The 18,964-nt window shown below is 40.8% G+C and overlaps 1 protein-coding gene across 1 annotated transcript in view; it reads right to left on the minus strand.

Moving 5' to 3' along the window:
• The window catches only part of DNAH8 (dynein axonemal heavy chain 8), a 153,177-nt gene that overhangs the window by 35,837 nt on the left and 98,376 nt on the right, over positions 1-18,964 (minus strand). The window contains exons 67-78 of the mRNA XM_081903566.1: positions 18,334-18,437; positions 17,090-17,266; positions 16,389-16,556; positions 15,244-15,456; positions 13,646-13,783; positions 11,625-11,752; positions 10,565-10,736; positions 8,503-8,658; positions 7,215-7,370; positions 4,374-4,556; positions 3,916-4,021; positions 1,441-1,693 (exon numbers count right to left, since the gene is read on the minus strand). Of these exons, the coding sequence (XP_081759692.1) occupies positions 1,441-1,693; positions 3,916-4,021; positions 4,374-4,556; positions 7,215-7,370; positions 8,503-8,658; positions 10,565-10,736; positions 11,625-11,752; positions 13,646-13,783; positions 15,244-15,456; positions 16,389-16,556; positions 17,090-17,266; positions 18,334-18,437 (1,954 nt within the window). The remainder of the gene's footprint in view (positions 1-1,440; positions 1,694-3,915; positions 4,022-4,373; positions 4,557-7,214; positions 7,371-8,502; positions 8,659-10,564; positions 10,737-11,624; positions 11,753-13,645; positions 13,784-15,243; positions 15,457-16,388; positions 16,557-17,089; positions 17,267-18,333; positions 18,438-18,964) is intronic.

Raw genomic sequence — 18,964 nt, forward strand, 5'->3', positions numbered from 1 at the left:
GCCACTGAAACAGGCATTCAGAATCCATTCATTTCATAAAACCTGCAGGGCTCAATCTCTGTGTTTGTGTATGTGTGTGTTTCTGTTTTGCCCAAGGGTCTGGGGGTGGGAGAGAGCTCTTTAGCATGATGCTTTTAAAACAATTAAATTATCAACAAACAAACCTGATGATACGAATAGCAACGTCAGGTGCTACCGGGGGGGGAGGGGGCCTACTCGGAAGTAAATACTGCGTCCAGGCGCAATTAGCGCTGATTTAAGGTGCACCAAGACTGCCTAAAAATCTCACCAAAGATATGCAACAAAGCGCTTCGTTGCAGAGGGGAGAGTTTGTGCACCGTGGAGGCTGGAGGGCTTCTATTCTACATGCGGGGGTTGGGGGGGGCGAGGAAAATGTGCTCCGTGGGGGGGCGGGGAAGGCAAGAAAAGGAGCTGAGCTCTAACTATAGGCTCCCACGCTTGAGCACGCCCGACTCGGTGGGGCGGACCACCCTCTCTCCTGGAGGAGGAGGAGGAAGAGGAGGAGGAGATTCCCATCCACGGCGTGGCCTCCCGCGCTCCTGAACGGGAAATCTCTGCAGCCCAAGACTCTCCGCGAGGCAGCTCCTCCCTTCCTGCCTTGAGCCGCCGCCAGCCGCGCCCCCCTCCCCAGTTATCTGCTGCCTGCCAAGCCCCGCCCCTCTTCATTGTCCTCCCCTTCTGTTTATTCCCCTTCCTCCATCCCTCGCTTTTTCCCCTCTCTTTCCTTTTTTTTAAAAAATATTTTCTCTTCCCCTTCTTTTTCCCCACCCTTTCTTTTTTCTCTTTCTCCCCCCCCTCCCCGCCCTCCTGGGTTAAAGGATTTGAGCAATGGGTCTGGAGGTGGAGCTCGTCGGAGGATTAGCCCGACTCGCCCGCCTCCCTCCCACGGCACACTAGGCAACGTCCGGCGGCACACTAGTGTGCCGTGGAACACCGGTTGGGAAACACTGAGCTAGTAGCAAAGCCGATAGCTGGAGAGTGTCAGAGCAAAGTTTGATTTCTGTTTGAATCCAAGGCTGTAGCTATGGAAGAAGTAAGGCCCTCTTGGGGGTGTTAATGCTGTGAACCCCTCCATCATGGGCTCAGGTTGTGAGTGTATATTTGTGTAAAAGAACCCACACATCTTTAAAACACCTCAGTCTCCACAGTACCTCATTCAAAAGGAAACAGGAACCTAGGGTAAGTGCCTGAAACCCCTGGATTCTTGCAGCGCTTGGAGATTGGGGTGACATGCTACATTTATAATCTAAATAGCAGCAAAAGGCAGTACAGTTAAGCAAAATGAAATGTTGCTCTGAGCAACAACCCCAAAGTCATTCAGGACTTGGCCCAACTAGATTGGGTGAAAATAAGCCTGAAGCAGAGGGGGTGGATTGGGAAAAGATACAGGCGTCTGCAGAAATAACACGGTATTCTTACCTGGCCATGGACTGATCAAATAGTTTTAAGAACTGAGCTAATGAGGTTTGGTACATTGTATTGACCATGCTCATTTCTGTGATAAGAAAATAAAGAATGCTTCCTCGTGTAGCAGCTGGACGATATTCCTCTTGTGCCGTGTTAATTTTTTTCTCAGTTTCTCCTGCAACTTCCAGCTTTTCAGATACCTCTGTAGCAGTTTGTTTAGTTGTCCTCAAAACACCAATTAAAGATTCGTCATCCACCAAAGACCCTAAAGGGCACCAGAGGAGATGTTTGGTAATGGTGCTTTTTAATTTCCTGTACAGAATTCAGAACTCAATATGGAAATAAAATCAACCAGTTCCTCTATCAGAAAAACATAATTTAATTAGTACAAAGAATGCAGGCCAAGCAGTTAAAGCAAAGTGGTTCTTTGCATTCTAAATGAGCCAAATAAGGGTTGCCCAGGCATTATGCTGGTTGCTTCTCCTACAGCATGCTATGTATCTTTCTGTAGAAAGCCCAACAACTAATTATGATGAAGGAAGAACACTTCATCCCAAAAGCTGGGGTCTCTTTTTATTCCAGTGGAGAGACAGCATGTAAGTGGAAGAAACTAGTAAGAAACAATTAGCATGAACAGCATTACCACAAGGCTTTTTGGGGCAAAGGCTGGAGCCTCAGCAGGGCCTATTATTGCTGATGATGGGGGGCTGCTTTTAAAAAAATCCTGACACTGAGAGGACCACAGGGAAGCAGCTGCTGCTGCTGCTGCTACTTGCAGTGAGCTACCACCTGAATTCCCTCAAAATGCTCACTGTCCCTGCCTCCAACATACCCCCATTATGGATGGATTCTATGTTGAAGCCAATTAGGGGTGATTTAAATGGTTGCCTGCTGCAGGCAACAACACCCACCCAATGCTCCTCTCCGTCGCTGGCCCTGCTGCTCCCTCTTCTCTGTCATATGCCCCGTAGAAGGAAAATAGACTGGGGGAGATCTTGCCAATTTCCCTGCCTTTGAACACTGCATGGCAGTGTTTCTCATCTGCTGGGTCATCTTCCATGGAGAAGGAACATAGGAAGCTGCCTTATACTGAGTCAGACGATTGGTCCATCAAGCCCAGCACTGTCCACACTGACGGGTTCAGACACTCTTCTAGCCCTGCCTGAAAATTCTGGAGATTGACCTTCTACACGCTAAGCAGATGCTCTGTCACGGTGGTCCTTTCCCAAAAGAGAAAGAAGGGTCCATTGCCTCCTCTGTTTTAGCCACAAAGAACCTCAACCACTAGTCTGCTTCATCTCAATCACAGAAGTGTGATCTATCCATTTCAGACAGAAACTTCTGCTCTGTAGTTGTTTATCTTTTCACCTTGCACATCCAGAACTTCACATTAGTATGGTAGGAAGGACATAGGTAAAGGTAAAGGGACCCCTGACCATAAGAAGAAGAGTTTGGATTTGATATCCTGCTTTTTCACTACCTGAAACGAGTCTCAAAGTGGCTAACATGCTCCTTTCCCTTCCTCCCCCACAACAAACACTCTGTGAGGTGAGTGGGGCTGAGAGACTTCAGAGAAGTGTGACTAGCCCAAGGTCACCCAGCAGCTGCATATGGAGGAGCGGGGAAGCGAACCCAGTTCACCAGATTACAAGTCCACCACTCTTAAGCACTACACCACACTGGCTCTCACACATAAGGTCCAGTCACGGGAGACCCTGGGGTTGCGGCGCTCATCTTGCTTTACTGGCTGAGGGAGCTGGCGTTTGTCTGCAGACAGCTTCCGGGTCATGTGGCCAGCATGACTAAGCTACTTCCGGTGAACCAGAGCAGCACACAGAAATGCCCTTTACCTTCCCGACGGAGTGGTACCTATTTATCTACTTGCACTTCATGCTTTTGAACTGCTAGGTGGGCGGGAGCTGGGACAGAACAACGGGAATTCACCCCGTCGCAGGGATTCGAACCGCTGACCTTCTGATCGGCAAGCCCTAGGCTCTGTGGTTTAACCTACAGCGCCACCCGCGTCCCAGGAAGGACATACTCGAATGCATAAGAATGTCTGAGAGGTTTGTCTAATGAATTAGGTGTAGTACTCGGAAAGAGCACACAGCATTGCAGAAGTAAACCTATTTCTCTGGACTGGACTGGACTAGACTGGAGCGGCTCAAATGATTGGATGCTCCTCTGTACAAATAAATAAACAAATAAACCTCTGCAGATAGAAATGAGATGCCAAGAAACCCTTTCTCCTCAGTGCGTAACATCCTATATGCAGGGGTTATTTATTTATTGTATGAAGGATTCAAGTATGCCCCCTATCTGCAGGCTGAAGTAGTGCAGTCCAGGTACAAACTTTCAACTGCATTTACTTCAGGTAGAATTAGACCTTTTAATTTGGTAAACCAGAGACGTGTGTCCCTGTCCTTAATGGAAGCAGACCAATGCCAACCTTAATAAATACGAAATGAATATAAGTTGATACACTACCTTTAGTTGCAGTTAATTTATAAAGCAGGTTGTCTTCAAGTTCTTTCATCTTCCGTTTATTGTATGTTACATCTTCCATGAGTTTAATTCTCTCTGCTTCCAGTTCCTTTGTTAAATATCAAGACAAACTGTCTAAACATTTTTAGCATTGTGTTATGATGCAATTGCCCCAATCATAATCTGTTAGCGCTTGCACATTTATGTTTTTTATAATTTAAAAGAGACTGCTGTATTATTATATTTACACTAAGGATAAGGAATTTGTTCAGTTGATTTTTCTTCTCCCAAGTTTCCTTCTTTCCAAAATTCATCCCCATGCACTCCAGCCACCACCTCAAATCACCATGACTTGCTAGCGGGTTTTAGACCAGCATTTCAGAATTAGAAGATCAAGCATCAGTAAAGCATTATAGTTTCATTGTTTTGTTAGTGCATGAATTCATTCTTGGTGATCTTACCTGTTTCTCTGTAAGAATTACTCTCTTCAATAACTGATTTTCAAGCCCTTTCATTGTAACAGTAAAATCTATTACTGATGATTTGGCATTGATCTCAGGAGTGAAGGCAGGATTAGGCAATTTTGTAGTGATATAAAGTTTAAATGTATTCATGACATCTACTTCCTTATCTCCAACTTTCACCTAAACAACAATTCAAAATAACAATAACAGATATTGCATTCTAATCTGCACATATAATTATTCATTCAGGAAGATGTGCACACTTGAATTTATATTAAACATCACAATTGTTCATTTACAATTAAATTTGCTTAATCTGTGTCTGTACTACAAATAATTATTAATATTCTATGTAGCTGTAAAATCTGGTTTCTGTCCTTTTCCTCAGTTTTTCATTAAATCATAATGTGGGTCCCCACCCCTAATTTATCATCACAGAGTCTTGCAGCAATTACACAAATCAAGAAAAGCAATGGTATTAGAATGGTAATATGACTGTTTATGGTGCATTTTAAATTTCTTCTCATAATCTTCAGGTTGAACTCTTCCAGTACCCATAAAGTGGGAAGCAGAGATGAGGAAGGAGCTTCTGGTATGAAGATGAAACTTGGCTGCAGCTGCAATTTTGTACCTATCACTGGTGATCAGAAAACTGGTAGGAACCATCATAGATTTGTTCAGGCCAAATCAAGCCACTAGACTAATAGAAAAATGAATCAAGTCGTCTAAGTGTTGGATTTAGGGTGGTGTGGGAGGTTCCCCCACACAAGGTGCCAAGCTCAGGGGGCACAAATTTGAGAAGATCCATAACTGAGAAGATTCATTTTGGGGTGCCTAGCATTTCTAAGACCCTCCCTGTCTGAACTACTAATTACGGTGAAAGAGAAGGGACTCCATGACTACCCTTAAAAAGATATGCTTAGGCCCCCTTGATTTTGATGGCATTCACAAGTGCAAAGATGTAGTGTATTTATTTATTTATTTATTTGATTAATACTTTATACCATGCATTGATCTCATGAGGTATTAATGAAGTGTTATGGGGAGTGCAACCTGCTAAGAATTTGAGAGGCAGCGATTTTTAAGGACTGGCAAAGACTAATTTCAAGATATATCTGGCAGGGCAAAAAGCCGAGAATTAAATATAAATTGCTAACAGATGCAAAAGAAAGAGGAGGCTTTGCCCTGCCAGACTTGAAGTTATACTATGAGGCATCATGTCTTTGCTGGGTAAAATAATGGATAAAACTTAAGAATACAAAATTATTGGACTTAGAAGGATTTGATAACAGATTTGGGTGGCACGCGCATTTATGGAAAGAGAAGAAAAAAGGTTATAAATCGTTTGAGAATCATATTTTCCGAAAATTGTTGATTGAAGTATGGGACAGATATAAAAACATCCTAGAAATGGGGATACCACATTGGTTATCCCCATTAGAAGTCATGGGAGTCAAGAAAATTAATATGAAGAGTGATTGGATTACCTATGGAGACTTGGTGGTGAAAGAAGGAGGAAAATGGAGATTGAAACCATATGAGCAAGTAAAAGAATATGTATATGATTGGCTGCACTATCATCAGATAAGCGATATTTTTAAAAAAGAGGTGAAAGAAAAAGGGTATAAAGAAAAAGATTCGAAATTTCAAACAGAAATTGTTAACAGTGATTGTAAGATACTTTCAAAAATGTATAAAATTTTACTGGAATGGCACACGATGGATGAGGAAGTCAAAGCGGTAATGATTCACTGGGCCAGAGATATAGGATATAACATAGATTTGGAAGATTGGCAAAAAAATATGGAATGAAAATTTAAAGTTTACAGCATGTATTACGTTAAAAGAAAATGTGATGAAAATGGTTTATAGATGGTATATGACACCAGTTAAATTGGCAAAAATGTACAAAACGAGCAACAAATCTTGGAAATGTAAAGAGAAAGAGGGTACATTTATTCATATGTGGTGGGAGTGTAAGAAAGTGAAGGGGTTCTGGGAAATGATATACAATGAGTTAAAGAAAATGCTGAAATATAGTTTTGCAAAGAAACCAGAAGCCTTCTTACTGGGAATAACCAAAAATCAAATAAATAAGAGAGACTGTAAGCTTTTTCAGTACGCGATAACAGCGGCGAGAGCACAGTTGGCCCAAAAATGGAAACAAGAGGAGTTACCGACTTTGGAAGATTGGAGAACAAAATTAATAGACTATGCAGAACTGGACAAATTAACTGGAAAAATCAGACTTCAAAGAGACCACAAGTTTTTAGAGGACTGGGGAAAATTTAGAGAATATTTGAAAACTGTATGTGAGGAATACACAATGCTAGTGTGCTTTAAAGAAGCTTTGTGAAAAAAATAAGGAATATCGCATGAATGTAAATAAGTATAAAATATTTTATTGATAGGCGATACTATAATTAAGGAATGCGAGGATAGAAAATTAATTATGGATGATTGTCAGAGGAGTTGAGGGAAGTTCAATAAGATAAAATACGTGATGTGTTATGTGGCATGAACAGAGATGTTATAGAAAATTTAATTAAAAAAATTATTTTAAAAAAAGAATTTGAGAGGCAGGGAGGAGAGAATAAGAACTCTGCCCCCAAAGACTGACAAAAACACAACAAAACCGCTTGTCAAGCAGACCTCTGACCAATCTCCCCCTAAGATTCTGAGTTAGAGAAGAAACTGGTCACATGATCAAGAGGGTTTCCCCCTATTTGGCCACAGGATTTATTTCATTTGCTTGCTCAGAACAGATGCGATTAAACATTTATCACACTTTTAAATAAAATTTATTACAGTCATAGCTCTTTTATAAAGGTAACTAACCTTGAAAGAGGTTCCTGATTTAATGAAGTTCTTTTCTAATATATTATCAAGTGCAGGATCTAATTCTTCGCTTATATCCTCAATTAAAAGTGGTCTCCCCAGAGAGAGGGCGTCCTCTAGGTGGGTGCGGAAATATTTATGATTCAGAGTTGTCACCTTAGAAATGGAAACAGTTTATTCTTACAAGAAAGATACTTGGCAAGGCACCTTCTTGTTACAGTATTATTCTTAGAACACCTTAACCTCTCTGCAAACCTATTCCTACTTACCTGAGCCTAAGTCTCATTGTACTCCGTGGGGTTTACATCTGAGTAGACATGATCAATGGGACTTTGATGTCCCATAGCACTAGCAGATCTCATTCTACATGCTGAAAAGGTTAAGCACCTCCCATAGTTTTTTATGCTTTCTATGGCAGACCACTGAGGCAGAGAGATTTCAGCCTATAAAACCATGACTGACATAGGATTTGAATGCAGCAGCTTCTTTTCCTGAGATTTTGGCTGAGTGATTTGCACTTCAGACACTTCAAACCACTGAAAGAACTGAGAAATATATGTGAAAAGGGGAGGGGAATGCCCTGGAAGGGTATGAATACAATTGCTTTTCTTATATACAGTGGTACCTCAGGTTAAGAACTTAATTAGTTCCGGAGGTCTGTTCTTAACTTGAAACTGTTCTTAACCTGAAGCAGCACTTTAGCTAATAGGGCCTCCCACTGCCGCCGGAGCACAATTTTTGTTCTCATCCTGAAGCAAAGTTCTTAACCTGAGGTACTATTTATGGGTTAGCGGAGTCTGTAACCTGAAACGTCTGTAACCCGAGGTACCACTGTACAGCACTTTTAAAAAAAGAAACAAAAAAAGGTGCAGGTACTAACCATGAAGTTGTTGCAGTTAGTGCCACAATTTAAACATTTGGGGGGGGGAAGAGGCTGGTACTGCATACCCTTGGGTAGTCCCCCAAAAAGCACTGCTTAAATATGATATGAGTGAGAATGTCTAGAAGACACTAAACACGTATCTGAAAGTGATGCTAGCATAAGAGTTCAAAGAAAACTCATGCAAACCCACCAAATAATTTGCGGGTGCCTCAGTTGATAAACTGAAAGGGTGCAGAGCAGTATACTCTGTTCAAGAGTTTATATTATGGATGTCGGATTTGTGTGAAGATTTAAACCCTACAGTACTCATATTTACTGAAAATATGTCTCCAGGAAATATATATATAGGTATTTCCAAGGAGGGGGGGAAAAACACCCTTTCCTTTAAAACTTTGCAAAACTTACTTGTAAGTCATTTTCCTTTTCTTTATGTTTAATCCATGTTTTCCCTTGCGTCTGCGGGTCTATCAAGAGTGGGTACCTTGTCGCTTTAGTGACAATTATGCCATTTTGAACTGAGAGCTCATCTCCTGGAAGGCCTTGTAGGTTCCATTCACTAATCTGGGCAACGAGAAAGAAGTCACCACTTCTATAACCAATAATGATTGACATTCAAAGATATATTGACAGTGCAATCCTGTGCATGTGCACTCAAAAGTAAGTTCCCTTGAGTTCAAGTGAGACACCCTCCCAGGTAAATGGGTACAGAATTGTAGATATAATTTATTACTTTAAAAAACGGTTCTACTGTGTGATGCAGCTATAGTCATATTGGTCACATCATATAAGCAAACTATATAAGGTTGGTTGGTTTGTTTATCTCCCGCCCTACACCATAAGGTCCCAGGGTGAGTTAGAACATTAAAAACATTTTAAAACAACTAAGTTTATCAGCTTTAATCTTAACATATTATCAAGATAATGGTCTATACTGAGTCCAAAAATATTCTGTTAAGCAATGCTGAATGCTACAGGTTCCTGGAGGTTTTGAACACTGCCCCTATTGCTTCCATCTCTGAAACAACTTTTTTATTTTTATTAATATCCCTCCTTTGTAGGCGAAGAAATTTCACTCAAGGGACCCTACCATATCCTAAAATAAAACTAAATGAAGCAAAATCTAAAATAGGGTTGCCATATTTCAATAAGTGAGATTTTATTTGTGGCAAAAATGTTGCCAAAATTCCGCCACACATACGGCAGCTCTAACTAAAGGAACAATAAAATAACAGTAAGAGTTCTAGTTGCTGCAGTTCTGGAACACTGCCTACCCAACTATGCACATTTGAGGCTTTTTACTTAAGGTGGGGAAGTGAATAAAGAGGGGAACATGATAGAAGTATTATGAAATTATGCATGATGTAGAAAAGGTGGGTAGGGGGCTGTTTTTCTCCCTCACTCGTAACACTAGGACACATGGACATCCAGTGAAGCTGACCATTTGGAGATTCAGGACAGACAAAGGAAAGTATGTCTTCACGCAGCACATCGTTAAATTATGGAATTTGGTCCCTCAAGAAGAAGCAGTGACAGTGGTGATACTAAAGCTTATGCCAAAAGCTCCTGCCTTTAAGATGCTACAGTAGCTTGTGTTCTTTTATCTATTCAAGCTGTTGGTGCACGTGCGTTTACTTATTTTTTGGAAGATTAAATTTATAGTATATCATAACTGGCGATGTACTGAGTAAATTATATATTGCAAGGCCAGAGATGTTTTATTACGCGAAGACATCCTCTGCCATATCCATGATTGCAGCAGGTAAAAAAACAAAACCAAAAAAAACAACAACCACACCTGCAATAATGGAATGGCCTCTATGTACCCACATTTTCCCATTTCAGACAAAAATCTATCAATGAGGTAGTGTACACAAGTATCCAGTCACATGAAAACCACCCAATTTTTTCAATATTTGAACTGTTCCGAGGTCCACGATGGAATAAAATAAAATAAAAACCCTTTGTATAGCTTATATGCCACCCTGAACACTTTCCTTTTATAACAGAGACAAAAGTAACAGGAGTTAATTGAATCTTTATTTTATGTAAAGAAATCACTCCTCCACTTAAAAAATTTTAGTTTGACCTCTGTGAAAGAGGTCATATGTGTCCCTTTATGTGTATGTTGTCTCATAACCTTTCTAATAGTTACTATAAAAACATAATTATATTATTTCAGTAATATCAACAGATAGTACTTAACGCAATGGAACTCTTACAATAACTGAATTAAAAATGGTTGCTGCTCCATGGTTTGCCCCGCCTAAAGTTGCTGTTTGCTAGAACTGTTTCCCCCTTGGTTCCTGCTGCCATTATAGTACAGCATAGCACACAAATTTTCTAGAACATGATGAGTGAAAAAGCATTGTTCAGACTAGCTAAAAATGCAAATGGTTTGATTCTACCTCATAAACAGTAAATAGGGATAAATGTAGAGCTACAAACGTTTACGGGATGCAAGACCTACCGTAGGAGGATCCACCAACATTGAAATGAGGTTCAAATTTTCAGTAAAAGGGATTTTCCTGACTTTCATTTCTGTCTCCCATAAATCTTTAAGCAAAAGATTCCTGAATATCTGGTTGAAAGGGCCACAATAGGAAAGAAAACCTGTGCAGAGTAAAACATCTCCCACAAGTCTAGAAAAATACAGAATCTCCATTAGTATTCTTTCAGATTTCATTTTTTAAAAAACAACATGGTACAGGCTTCTTAGAAAAATAAATAGAACAAGAACACCATTAGACACCATTTAAATAATTATAGCAGGATTGAAGGGGGGAATAAAGTGAGTTTGATGTCTATTTTACGTTTAAGTATTAAACTGGGAAGTAGATGGATATTTCAAAACCCTCACAACTGGCTATTTAACTGGATGAGGATTCCACTAGCACTCAGTACAGTGGTATCTCTAGTTACAAACTTAATTTGTTCCGGAGGTCCATTCTTAACCCGAAACTGTTCTTAACTAGAGGCGTGTTTTCGCTAATGGGTCCTCTTGCTGCCGCTGCGCTGCAGACACACAATTTCCGTTCTCATCCTGGGGCAAAGTTCGCAGCTCGAGGTAACTCTTCCAGGTTAGCGGAGTCTGTAACCTGAAACGTTTGTAACCTGAGGCATTTGTGACTCAAGGTACCACTGTACTTGCTTCAGTGAACTAATTCACTGGACACTGGAACAGCATTATTCCTTATACAACTATAGGGATCAGCAGCACTGATATGTTGAGTAAGAAGCGAAGCTAACAACTATAAGGGAGACAACTGTGCAAGGTCTAATCTGCTTATGTATCCAGTCACCCCACCCCAAACCCAAAAAAAGGAAGAGGGAAAGAAGAAAATCATATCTATTCTAGATATTAAATATTGATCAATTCAGTTCACTTGAAGTTGAAATTAGCGCTTTTAGATTAATTGTGGAATAACATTAAGTCCCACAGATTTCACTGGGGTGTGATACAACTGGCTGCCTACTGATATGTGCCCAGTAGTATTTTTCAATGATCCTTTATTTGTCCTACACAATACCTGTTTATCTGGGCTCGGAACTCTTTACTTTGCTGGGTCCATCTAATTTTCTCTCCACTCAAGCCATCTATAAGCGCAGAAGCTGCCTGCATCTTTCTCCTACACATTTCTGCATCATTCAAGAGGTCCTAAAATTAGGAAATGTTGTGTCACATTATACTTTTCAAAATGACCGTCATGATAGCTATGCTGCTCTAGGACAAATTATGAACATATATCTTGAAAATAGATGAGATGGTGTTATCAAGGTCATTTATGGCATAATAGCTGCTAGGTTTCGATGGGAGATAGAATAAAATTGCAGCATTTGTAAGGGAGTCGATGAAAAGAAACCATAGCAACTACTGTTTTCCGCAGGCAGCAATAAGCTCAGGAACCTCAGCGAGCAGGGACACCAGGCCCCATCAGGTGGTGGATTTTCCCATTTCTTTTAGGTCAAAATAATTGCCAGTAATTATCCCCGCAATGTCAGTCTCAACCGGTTAATCCAACCCCGGTGCAACTGAGTAACACAATAGCACAGTCAGATGAAAAGAGGAAACAGAGTTTGGTGTACTCTTGTCGCTTTACACCTTTAAGTTTCAGATACACATTAAACAGGAGGAAAGCCAAGCTCCCTTGAGTCCCATCAGGGAAAAGTTGGGGTATAAATAAATATCTAATAAGAATATCATAAGCCATTGGATATTTTTATCCATTAGAATTGCATTCAAGAACCATCTTGTAAACACATATAGAGTGTGTGCCACCACCCCCAATCTCTGCCAAGTGGGGCACAAAATTCCAGGGGGTTCTGGGTGATCATCCAGGGTCGTGTTTCTGTTTAGAATCAACATGTGACAGAGGCTGTAGTGCCTTTGAGAAATATGGTTTAAATACATATATATACACCTGGGTGTATGAAGGGGGTGCAGATCTTGCAGCACTGTCACCTCAAGAGCATCTTGTTCTTCATAGCAGCCCAGCCATCCTAAGCACCATCCCTTTGTTCCTGCTTCCCAGCCAGCTCTAATGATTGTTGTCCTTCATCACCCAGCAAGTGTTCTCCCTACTTCCTTCCTTGTTCCCAGGAAACTCCTGCTCCAAATAACTCCATCCACCTGATACCCAGCAGTGGAGGGAGGGGAAGGCGGAAGGAGTGGGGCACACCAGGTGGCACTTACCTTCGGGGCGGCACGCTGGACCCCAAGGTGCAGCACCCTCCAGCCCCACGCCAGATGCCTCCCCCTCAGCCACCCTCCAGCAGTAGGGCGCCTGGGGGGAATATGGCCGCTTGGCCCCACACTGCGCCCTGCCCCCGGATGCCCCACCTTATGGGGAGGCACCCACACAGCTCCAGGTGTCCCCGGGCTCCTGATGCCACTGCTGCTACCTCAAGCCTAGTTTTTTTAAAGGCACTTTTTCCCCAGTGAGCATAGCCTGCCCCCTGTAATCTTGGCAGCCTCCTGCTTTCTTGCCTAATGCGGAATGTCTCACCTTTTGTTAGGCTAATGACTCTGCTATACCTGGTCTTTGTTCTTGCATGGCAGCTCCTGAGGAAGCTGGCTTGACTTCAAAACCCACATTTACGCTGTGATTATGTAAGTGAAATAATTGTAAGATACAAGTTACCTGTGCAACTAAGCAGCGTAATACAACCTTTCACAACCTGGAGAACATCCAGATGCTTTGGACTACAACTCCCATCAGCCCCATCAACCCCAGCTACTGAGGCATAGGAGTTGTAGTCCAAAACATCAGGATAGTACCAAGCTGGGAAAGGCTGGTGTAATATTTATCATATCTATCTATCTATCTATCTATCTATCTATCTATCTATCTATCTATCTATCTATCTACTGCATTTCTGCCAATTAGGGTCAAAAACTATAGTCTCTCCTGCATACTATTGAATAGGCCCACAAGCAACATTCCAGTACCACACCCATGTCAGAAAGAAGTTCAAGATAAGGCAGTGGCCAGCTAGGAAATCAGCATCATAAATTATCTTGTTGGTGAAGCAGCATTTTCTCTTGTTTTACCATCTTTTCCTTCATAGCTGCATCAAACTTTGCTTGCACTTTATCCAGTTCTGCTTGCTTCTCATCTAATAATTGTTGAGCCATTGCTAATTCTGCATTTGCTACTTTCAAACGCCCTTCTTGTTTTGCCAGGTTCGCCTGAAAATGAAAAATGAATGAAGCGGCAATGTTTCCAGAAATTCTTTTTGTCTTCTATAACTACATCTAAGGTTTTTGTTGCTGTTTTTTTAGCTATGAAAGACAGACAAAACACTAAGACTAACTAGATGAAGCAGCTGTCTAAAGGAAAATTGTCCAAAGAGGGATTCAGTCTGAAGAAATACTCGTCTGAATTGTCTGTCCCTGGCATAGAGGAACTAATATGACAACTCATTGCGACAGGAAAAGATCTATAACCAGATATTCTGCTTTTTGCTTTGTTTGAATAGTAAATGGCTGTATTTGCTGGTCTGAATAATTTTTTGAGTATTTCCTCACAGGATCTTGTGGCTATTATTATTATTATTATTATTATTATTATTATTATTATTATTCACCTTCCCTATAGATTTCTCAAGTTGATGTACAAAATATAATAAAAACAGCCAAAAAAACCAGTTCAGAAGAACAGCAAATGAATTAAAAGATATACACGCTACACAGTAGACAATCATGGCAGAAACCTATTCATTCAGCTGGGAGGGCTTGTCAGAACAAAAATGTCTTATTTATTTCATTTCATAAAATTTATATACCGCTTGATTGTAAAAACCCTCAGAGATGGTTACTAAAAAACAATAAAACAATAAAATGATCAATAAAAAAGTTAACAACAATAATTTAAACCATTAAAAAAATTAGACCAACAATAAAATAATTGTTGCAGATACATCAACATTCTAAATATCTGGGTAGGCTTGTCTAAATTTAGCAGGCACCAAAAAGAATACAGTGAAGGGCTTACGTTTTCCCCAGAAAGTACAGTTAGTGGTTTTGCATCTCGTATCTCAACAGGAATGCTGTTCCACAAAACAGGGACAGCCACAGTAAAAACCCTGCTTTGAGTTACAGAAGCAATCCACTCTTGTGGGCAGCTGAAAAGCACTGCATGATACTGTCAATCAAATCTGGATTGTTTTCAGTGTGTGATGTTGCATTGTGTTCTTATTACTTTTTGTTTGGTGCCGCCCAAAGTGGCACGGGCCACCCAGTCAGATGGGTGGCATATACTGGTAAATATATTAGTATTAGTATTATTGCTGTATCATCTTCAGAAAGATGTTTTAATTGTGTTCCTTGAAATATTGTATAGTTCAAGGCTTCAAACTGTAAAATGTAACTATTGTTCAATTTTTTAAAATAATTTGTCAACAAATTCAACTAAAACAAAATTAAAGGTAGATTTGGAGTTTCCCAAACAAACGCAACATCTGCCAGAATTTCAAGGGAAGTTTGAACATTATTTAAAGATTAGTGATATCATATATGAAGAGGAGGGAGGGACATGTTTCTAGTCCCATTACACCCAACACTGCAGAAATAGACAAAAGAGACTCTGCATGGTTTCTTTCGCCTCTCAATAAATGGAAACGCACTTCAAATCAAATCCTGCCATTTACCTTAAGAGGCAGTACTTCTCTGTTTATGCCATAAAATGTTGCCATGGCCTGTGTCCAAGAAAGCAGCCCTGCCACATTACCACAGACTTTTTTACCATTCTCAAAAGTATAATCTTCCATTTGAAAATACGGCTGCAGCAATTCTACTGTCTCTTCATTAATGGAATCTTTAGCAAACTGCTGGAGACTCTGCAGAAATGGTCCACTCATTAGCTGAAAATAAACAAACAACACCTGTAAAGCACTTTCTGCTATCACTGTCCCAATTGTAATTATCCCTTGTATATTTGTATTTCTTCTTTAATTTCCTAGTTTCTAAATTCTACCAAAGTGGCGGAATGAAGCTAATGACCGGCTGTTTACTGTAACTGTTTTAGGTTTGGAGAGTCTGTGACCCTCCAGATTTTGGGCAGCAGCTTCCATCCTTCTAAGCCATTGGTCATACTGACTGGGGCTGATGGGAGTTAAGAGTTCCAACAGCACGTGGAGGGCCAAAAGCTATCCATCTTTGTCTTAAGAGTTGTGTTCATTGGACAACTGTTATGCAGTGGTCAGAAATTCTGATGAATTTAACAAATGGATGGGACATTTCTAATAGATATTTCCTGGCCACCTCAGATAACCTGCTTAATCAACTTCAGGTCCTTTATTGTATGTTGCTCTATATGAGATTCTGGAGAACAGCATAACGCTCTTATGTTCATAAAAATATAAGAACATAAGAACAAACCTGTGGATCATGCCAATGGCTCATTCTAGTCCGTCATCCTTTTCTCCTAGTGCCCAAGCAGCTCATTAGCAAAAGCCCGCAAGCAAGAGAACTGGCCCCCCCTTGCAGTTTCCAAGCAAGATCAGACTATCACCAAATGTCTCCTTTTAATAACTGTTGTTGTTGTCAATATAATTTATAAGCTGTCATTGATTTCAAGAAGAAATACCAAGGTGGAATTGCATGTAATACTCCTTTCAGGTGGTAGGCAGAGGTGATGTCATGTCTAAGCGCAGCACATCTTACACTCATAGGAGAATTGGGAGCTCCCTTTTGGGGAAATAGAAATGCCTTCGGCTTAAACCAGGGTGCCACTACATCCAAGCCATTGATTCCCCCACCCCCAGTATTGAAAGCAATTGGGAATGGGATTTACTTTCAGTGACTCGCTCCAAGATGGTTTCAAACAAGGCCTTTCTGGATCCATGGTAACTGAATCTATTTTCTTTTGGAATAGCAACAGACAGCAATCCATGATTCTCATGATAAGATGAGGTGGCTTGGCAAGCTTTCGAACCGTTGCGATATCTGCCGGTTTGATAGTCTGCAAAGGGAAAATTAAATTCATTTATTGTTTGGGCCAAATTTTATAAGGACCCAGGGGAAACGTAGTACCCTGAATTTAACATCACATTTCTCTAAGCAATAGACAAAATGAGGAATAATGGGACACTCAGCTTCCAACAGGGACATCGGAAATTTAACTGAAGCACAGTTTTACCAGACTGGAGAAAGCTATAGTCAGCACAGACTTACAAACTACAGTATATTTTCTAAAACTGCCATAGATGGTGCATAGAGCATCTGAGATAAGGCAAGGTATTCAGCAATGAAAGAATAAAAATTAGGAAACAATGTAGAACAACCCAAATAGCACAAATAAAAGACTACTTCAAGCCCTGTTAATGTTTAACAACTTTTCTAGCTTTGCACCTCCACTTTCAAAGATAGGTACTTTGCAGCACAGGCAGGCAGACAATGGCACATTATCTATATTGCACAATTCATGTATGATTGATTTCTTCATTTATAGTGGCTTCAAGAGAACTGTGAATATTCTATTACAACGTCACTCACATTCAAAGCAGCTTCAGCTTCTTCTAAGGCTGGTCTAGCTGCCTCCAGCTTTGCCTCTGCTATTACTTTCTCTGAATCAATTTCATCTACAATCTTCTGTGCTTTGTCTTTTACACCTTGAACTTCATTTTTCACTTTAGCTGATGCCTCAGCACTTACTGTCACTTCTGCTAGCACCTATTATAAAATTTAAAAACATGCAGCAGGGTCATCCAGTTTGGAAGTTTGCAGTGGAAGAGAGCTAGCAATGGTGAACTAAAGGTTTTACTTCCCCAAGCTCTTCATGAGCCACATTCACATGATCCAGCTCATAAGGGGCCTATCCCCACCTAGCCTCCCAGGGTTGGGTGGGTGGATCTGGCCCTTACACATTTAATTAATGTGTTGACATCAATGATGCCAAGCATTGGTAGCTTAGAATAAGGGCAATTATTCCTGTATTGCATATGGGCGATCCTAGCCAATCAGGATTCATGCAGCAAGTACAATATCAATGAGGGCAAACAAAACTTATTAAAAGCATTTCTCTACATAGTTGGTGAGCTGTAAGGGAAAGGTGAGGAGGTGACTTTGGTGAGTGGTAGGGTGGTGGTAGCTATGGTTTTCCCAGTAGTGATGTATGGAAGTGAGAGCTGGACCATAAAGAAGGCTGATCGTCGAAGAATTGATGCTTTTGAATTATGGTGTTGGAGGAGACTCTTGAGAGTCCCATGAACTGCAAAAAGATCAAACCTATCAATTCTTAAGGAAATCAGCCCTGAGCGCTCACTGGAAGGACGGATCCTGAAGCTGAGGCTCCAATACTTTGGCCATCTCATGAGAAGAGAAGACTCACTGGGAAAGACCCTGATGTTGGGAAAGATGGAGGGCACAAGGAGAAGGGGACAACAGAGGACGAGATGGTTGGACAGTGTTCTTGAAGCTACTAACAGGAGTTTGACCAAACTGTGGGAGGCAGTGGAAGACAGGAGTGCCTGCCATGCTCTGGTCCATGGGGTCACGAAGAGTCGGACACGACTAAACGACTAAACAACAACAACAGGGTGGTGGGTTAATGGGGTCGGAAAGCAAAGCAAGCAGGTGCAACATATAATTAACTCAGCACTCCAGCAATGGGACAAGGATAGTGTTGCTATATACAAGATAGATTTCTCCTTTTCAAAACATTGGTGGGGGGGGGGGACAAAACCAGTGAACTCAGTCACTTTCCTTTATAAAATACTGTATTCTGGTATAAAACTTACTTTATCTGCTTTTACAGATGCCAGAGCCAGTTCCTTCTCTTTCACTGCCAACTCCTGGGAGAGTTTAGCAACAGATTCACTAGCTTCCATCAGCTTAGAAAGACCTACAAAAGGCATCAAAATTCAGAATAATTAAAAGTTATTTAAGATGAGCAATAGTCAATGTTAATAGAGTCATTGAAATCAATGAATTTACTTTGAGTATGAGTTAGTTGGCTAGCACCCACATTATATGCAATGTTGATTTCATAGGGATTGGGCTGTCATTCCATCCCTCTACTCATTGTTTGCTGCCAAACTAGAAGTGAAACCTGTCCTTATAGACAAATTGGCATTTCTGTACAAATTGGCATTTCTGTACAAAATCTGGCAAAATCTGGGTCTAAGTTTGGTTTGTCAAAGGGAAAATAATTTCTAGATTTTTAATTTTTTTAAGGAAATTTTTTATCTTCATATAGAATGCACAGAGAAATCTCATGAAGACTTTTCTTTAGGTGAAAAACCTCTGAGGCAAGTCATACATATGTGTAGCTGGATCCAGAAGGGTGAAAGGTGATTTTCCTGCATCTCCTCTACCCAGCAGTTCCCTGAAAAGATTCCGCTGAGGGTCAGGGGACCCAGCTGAATGAGG

Source organism: Podarcis melisellensis, assembly GCF_964234715.1.
Source record: "Podarcis melisellensis genome assembly, chromosome: 3".
NCBI classification, from domain to species: Eukaryota; Metazoa; Chordata; class Lepidosauria; order Squamata; family Lacertidae; genus Podarcis; species Podarcis melisellensis.